Below are 4,651 nucleotides of genomic sequence, written 5' to 3'. Positions count from 1 at the left end.
GAGGGAGCCGGGAGCGGAGCGAGCCGGGGATTGGGAAGGGCCGGATGGAGGTCACACTATACCTGAGCACTCTGTGTGATATCTTCCCTTTGTTGTCTGTCTAGATGCCCAATAGCATCAGTGGCTTCTTTTTCACAAGGRTCATAAATACCAGAACCATCTGAAGGCAGGAAACAAGGAAGATATGCAGAGAATTATCCCGGGTCTCTACTCTAAATTCCCTGGGGCGGCTCCGGCAGCGCCGATGGCCGCGGGCCGTGCGCCGGGAGCGGCCACCGCGGCAACGGCGCTGACCGGGAGCCCAATTCCGCTGGGGCCTGTCCTACGGGGGCTGAGGTGGCTCCCGAGGACGGGATGGGGACGGGATGGGGACGGGAGGGCGGCCATCTCGGCGTGCCCGCGGGCAAACGAGGGGCTCTCTCTCCTCCCGGCTCCGCTCCCGCGCCGCGGCCGCGCTCGGGGCTCACCTGGCATGACGATGCCCGAGGCCAGGCACTCCAGCACCCGGCGCAGCGCCTCGCCCGCGCCCATCGGCCGGTTCGCCGTCCCGATGGACTTCTCACACAGCAGCTCCAGGGGCTGCAAGGGAAGGGGGAGAGTGAGGGAGGGGAGAGGGGAGAGCAGAGCCCGGAGAGGGACCGGGGACTCGGATCCCGGGAAAGGGAACCCTGGAAAGGGATCCCGGAAAGGGAACCATGGAAAGGGAACTCTGGAAAGGGATCCTGGAGAAGGACCCATGGAGAGGGACCGGGGACAGGGAGCAGGGGAAAGGGAACCCTGGAAAGGGACCTGGGAAAGGGATCCTGGAAAGGGATCCTGGAAAGGGATCTTGGAAAGGGAACCCTGGAAAGGGAACCATGGAAAGGGAACTCTGGAAAGGGAACTCTGGAAAGGGATCCTGGAAAAGGACCCATGGAGAGGGACCGGGGATGGGGAGCAGGGGAAAGGGAACCCTGGAAAGGGATCTGGGAAAGGGAACTCTGAAAAGGGATCCTGGAAAAGGACCCATGGAGAGGGACCGGGGATGGGGAGCAGGGGAAAGGGAACCCAGGAAAGGGACCCATGAAGAGGGACCGGGGACGGGAATCCTGGGAAAGGGATCCTGGAAAGGGATCCTGGAAAGGGACCCAAGGAGAGGGATCCCAGGAAAGGGATCTTGAAAAGGGATCCTGGAAAGGGATCCCGAAAAGGAAGCCCAAGAGAGGAACTGATGGAAAGGGATCTGGGAAAGGGAACCCTGGAAAGGGATCCCGGGAAAAGGAACCCTGGAAAGGGATCCTGGAAGGGAAACCTGGAAAGGGATCCCGGGAAAGGGACCCCTGGAAAGGGATCTGGGAAGGGGATCCTGGAACAGGAACCCTGGAAAGGGATCCTGAACAGGGATTGTGGAAAGGACCCCTGGAAAAAGGAGCCCAGGAGAGGGAGCCCAGGAAATGGACCCCTGGGAGAGAGATCCCACAGAGGGACCCTGGGAATGGGATCAGGGAGAAATGCCCCAAAAAAGAGAGATCCTGGCAAAGGGACCCCTTGGGAAGGCATTCTGAGGAAAGGGGCTCCTGGAAAGGGATCCTGGGAGAAACACTCTGGGAAAAGGGATCGCTGGAAAGGGGAGAGAGATCCCAGAGAGGGATCAGAGAGAAGGACCCCAAAAAACAGATCCTGGCAAAGGGAACCCCTGGAAAAGCACTTTGAGAAAAGGGATCCTGGGAGAGGAACATCAGGAAACACTCCAGGAAAAGGGATTCCTGGAAAGGGACTCTGGGAAAGGACCCGTCTGGGAGCAGCTTCTGGTTCCCAAAGGAGGAGAGAAGTCAGGCTGTGGAAGTCATGAATTGATAAAACAGATTGATAACAATGTGATTCCATAATAAATAATAATAAATAAATAAATAAAACAAGCTAATGATTGATTTGATAAGATAAAGTTGTTTGGTAACTGATAAAACCGTTTGTTAATTGATAAGGAAAATTGATGATGGAGTCTGAGGACAGCATGGTTTGGTAACTGAAAAAGTGATTTGATAATTGATAAAACTATTTGATAACAAAACTTGGCAATTAGTAATATTTTAAAATAACGTGATTTGATATTTTATCTTAGATGATAACACAACTTGGTAATTTATAAAACAATTTGATAATGATGTGGTTTGATAACTGATAAAAACAATTTGATACCAACAAAACTTGATAGCTGATAAAACTCACAGTAATGTGATTTGGCAGTTGATAAAATGTTTCCATAACAATGTGATTTAAAAATTGATAGAGCAACTCAACAATAAGGTGAGTCGATAACTGACAAATCAATTCAATAACAACCTGAGCTGATAATTGATAAAGCAATTCAACAACAAGGCGAGTTGATAATCTATACACCAATTTGGTGATGAGTTGATAATTAATGAGACAAAGTCAGTTGACAACTGATAAACCATTTGCACCACAGACATTTGATTTGCGTTTCCGAGTGCGGAAAAATCGTTCATCCATAGAAATCCCAAAATTGGGAAAGGAACAGAGCAAAATTTGGGAAAAACTCTACCAACCCCCCATCCCGGAACGGAAAAGGGGGAATTACCCATCCTCGGAGCGGGGCCCAGGTGGGAACGCGAGTGCAGAGGTCCCGCAGCACCCGGATCACGATGACGCACGACTTCAGCCCGTTGGCCCTGGCCTGGAAGCGGAACCAAACCAGACAGGGATTGACCCATGGCCCTCCCGCGCCGCCGACGCTCCCTCCAGCTGCTGCTTTGCCGAGGGGAAAGCCGGGAAAGCTGCGCCGGGACAGCCGAGCCTTGGCCGAACGGGGTGGCCAAAGTCTTAGCCAAGGTCCTAGCCAAGGGGTTGGCCAAGGCCTTAGCCAAGGAGTTGGCCAAGGTCTTAGCTAAGGGCTTAGCCAAGGGGTTGGCCAAGGGGTTGGTCAAAGTCTTAGCCAAGGGGTTAGCCAAGGGGTTGGCCAAGATCTCAGCCAAGGGGTTGGCCAAGGTCTCAGCCGAGTGGTTGGCCAAGGGGTCGGCCAAGGGGTCAGCCAAGGTTTTGGCCAAGATCTCAGCCAAGGTGTTGGCCAAAGTCTTAGCCAAGGTCTCAGCCAAGGTCTTAGCTAAGGGGTTGGCCAAGGTCTCAGCCAAGGTTTTGGCCAAGGTCTCAGCCAAGGTCCAGCCAAGGTTTTGGCCAAGGTCTCAACCAAGATCATGGCCAAGATCTCGGCCAAGGTCCAGCCAAGGTCTCAGCCAAGATCTCGGCCAAGGTCCAGCCAAGGTCCAGCCAAGGTCCAGCCAAGGTCCAGCCAAGGTCTCAGCCAAGATCATGGCTAAGATCTCAGCCAAGGTCCAGCCAAGGTTTTGGCCAAGATCTCAGCCAAGATCTCAGCCAAGGTCCAGCCAAGGTCCAGCCAAGGTGACGTTACTCCTCACACACAGCAGCAGCTCCGCGGCTGCTCCGTACAAAGGCTCCTAAGTCACTCCAGCGCCCACAGTCCGGCACCTCCGAGCGGCCGGCGGCCACTTGAAAACTCCAACTCCAAAAAAAACAACACTCAGCCCCTTTTTAAAAGAGTWTACCAATGTTTCTACTTAAAGATAAATATAAGAACAAAATGCAAACCTGGAACCACTTGGCGTGGCGCAGAGACGCCAAGGCAGCAAGGCATTTCTGCCTGTCCAGAACGTCCGGGGAGTCGGTGACTGAGAGCGTTTCTAGTCGTGGATGGAATAAGAAGACAAGGCACGGTTTGACCAAGGGGCTTCTGTCGGGCCGAGGGGGATGAGGCAGCATCCTAACGGGCAGCTGAGGCTCCCAAAAAATCCTGCTGGGATGCTGGGAGCGGGAGGGAAACGGGGGCTGCGGCGCCGCCGTCGCCGCGCGGCCTCGCCTGGACTGAGGGGGAAGCTCAATTCCCAGGGAGGGATGGGCTGGAATGTGCTCTGGGACGAGGAGGAGGAGGAGGAAAAGGAGGAGACCGAGCACGTGGCTCGGTGGAGGGCACAGAAATCCTGGATGCATGGATGGATGGATGGATGGAGAGGCGGCGGCGAGGCCGTGGTGATGGGGAAATTTGAGGGGGGTGAAAGCCCGGCTCGGCGTGCGGAGCGCGGGCGCTGGGGAGGAGGGATGGGGCGAGGCTCGGCGAGGATCCAGGGAACCCTCCGCCCGGAAGGATGGCTGCCCCGGCCCCGGCCCGCAACAGAGAACGTCCTGTTGGTCAAAGGTCCAGCGTCCCTAAAATCGACAAACTAGAAGGCTCGGAGACGAGGTCAGAGATCAACACCAGAGATCAACAATCAAGAGCACAAAGAGGTCCCGGTTTGTGCTGCAGCAAAACTGAGGAAAGGCCTGAAGTCGCCCAAAATTGCTCAAGATCAGGGTTTTAGATAAGGCTAGTGCGGAGCGGGGGACCCGCCGGCCCTACGGAGCCCATCGGAATTGGAGCGGACAACCAGCGGCTGCCGGAATTCGGATTCCAAAAGGGAATTTGGAGAAGCTAACTTTATCCAAAACTCTGCATCGCTTTGCGGAATTCTGAAGCTGAGGTGCTGGAAGAGGCACGGAGGAGCCCCGAGCACCCGGCGTTCTGCTGCAACACACACCGGGGGAACATCCCGGAACATCCCGGTTCATGGACATGCAACTCCTCGGACAAGAAGCCTTC

At 55.0% G+C, this 4,651-nt stretch overlaps 1 protein-coding gene across 1 annotated transcript in view; it reads right to left on the bottom strand.

Moving 5' to 3' along the window:
* Nucleotides 1-4,651, bottom strand: part of ILF3 (interleukin enhancer binding factor 3) — a 20,482-nt gene that overhangs the window by 13,320 nt on the left and 2,511 nt on the right. Inside the window, exons 5-8 of the mRNA XM_057388150.1 lie at nucleotides 3,607-3,698; nucleotides 2,582-2,677; nucleotides 468-579; nucleotides 63-160 (exon numbers count right to left, since the gene is read on the bottom strand). Of these exons, the coding sequence (XP_057244133.1) occupies nucleotides 63-160; nucleotides 468-579; nucleotides 2,582-2,677; nucleotides 3,607-3,698 (398 nt within the window). The remainder of the gene's footprint in view (nucleotides 1-62; nucleotides 161-467; nucleotides 580-2,581; nucleotides 2,678-3,606; nucleotides 3,699-4,651) is intronic.

The sequence above is a fragment of the Malurus melanocephalus genome, unplaced genomic scaffold (assembly GCF_030028575.1).
Source record: "Malurus melanocephalus ecotype Western Australia unplaced genomic scaffold, MMel_1.1 scaffold_1613, whole genome shotgun sequence".
Classification (NCBI taxonomy): Eukaryota; Metazoa; Chordata; class Aves; order Passeriformes; family Maluridae; genus Malurus; species Malurus melanocephalus.
Note: the sequence above shows the minus strand (reverse complement) of the source record. Positions and strands in the feature narration are given on the sequence as shown.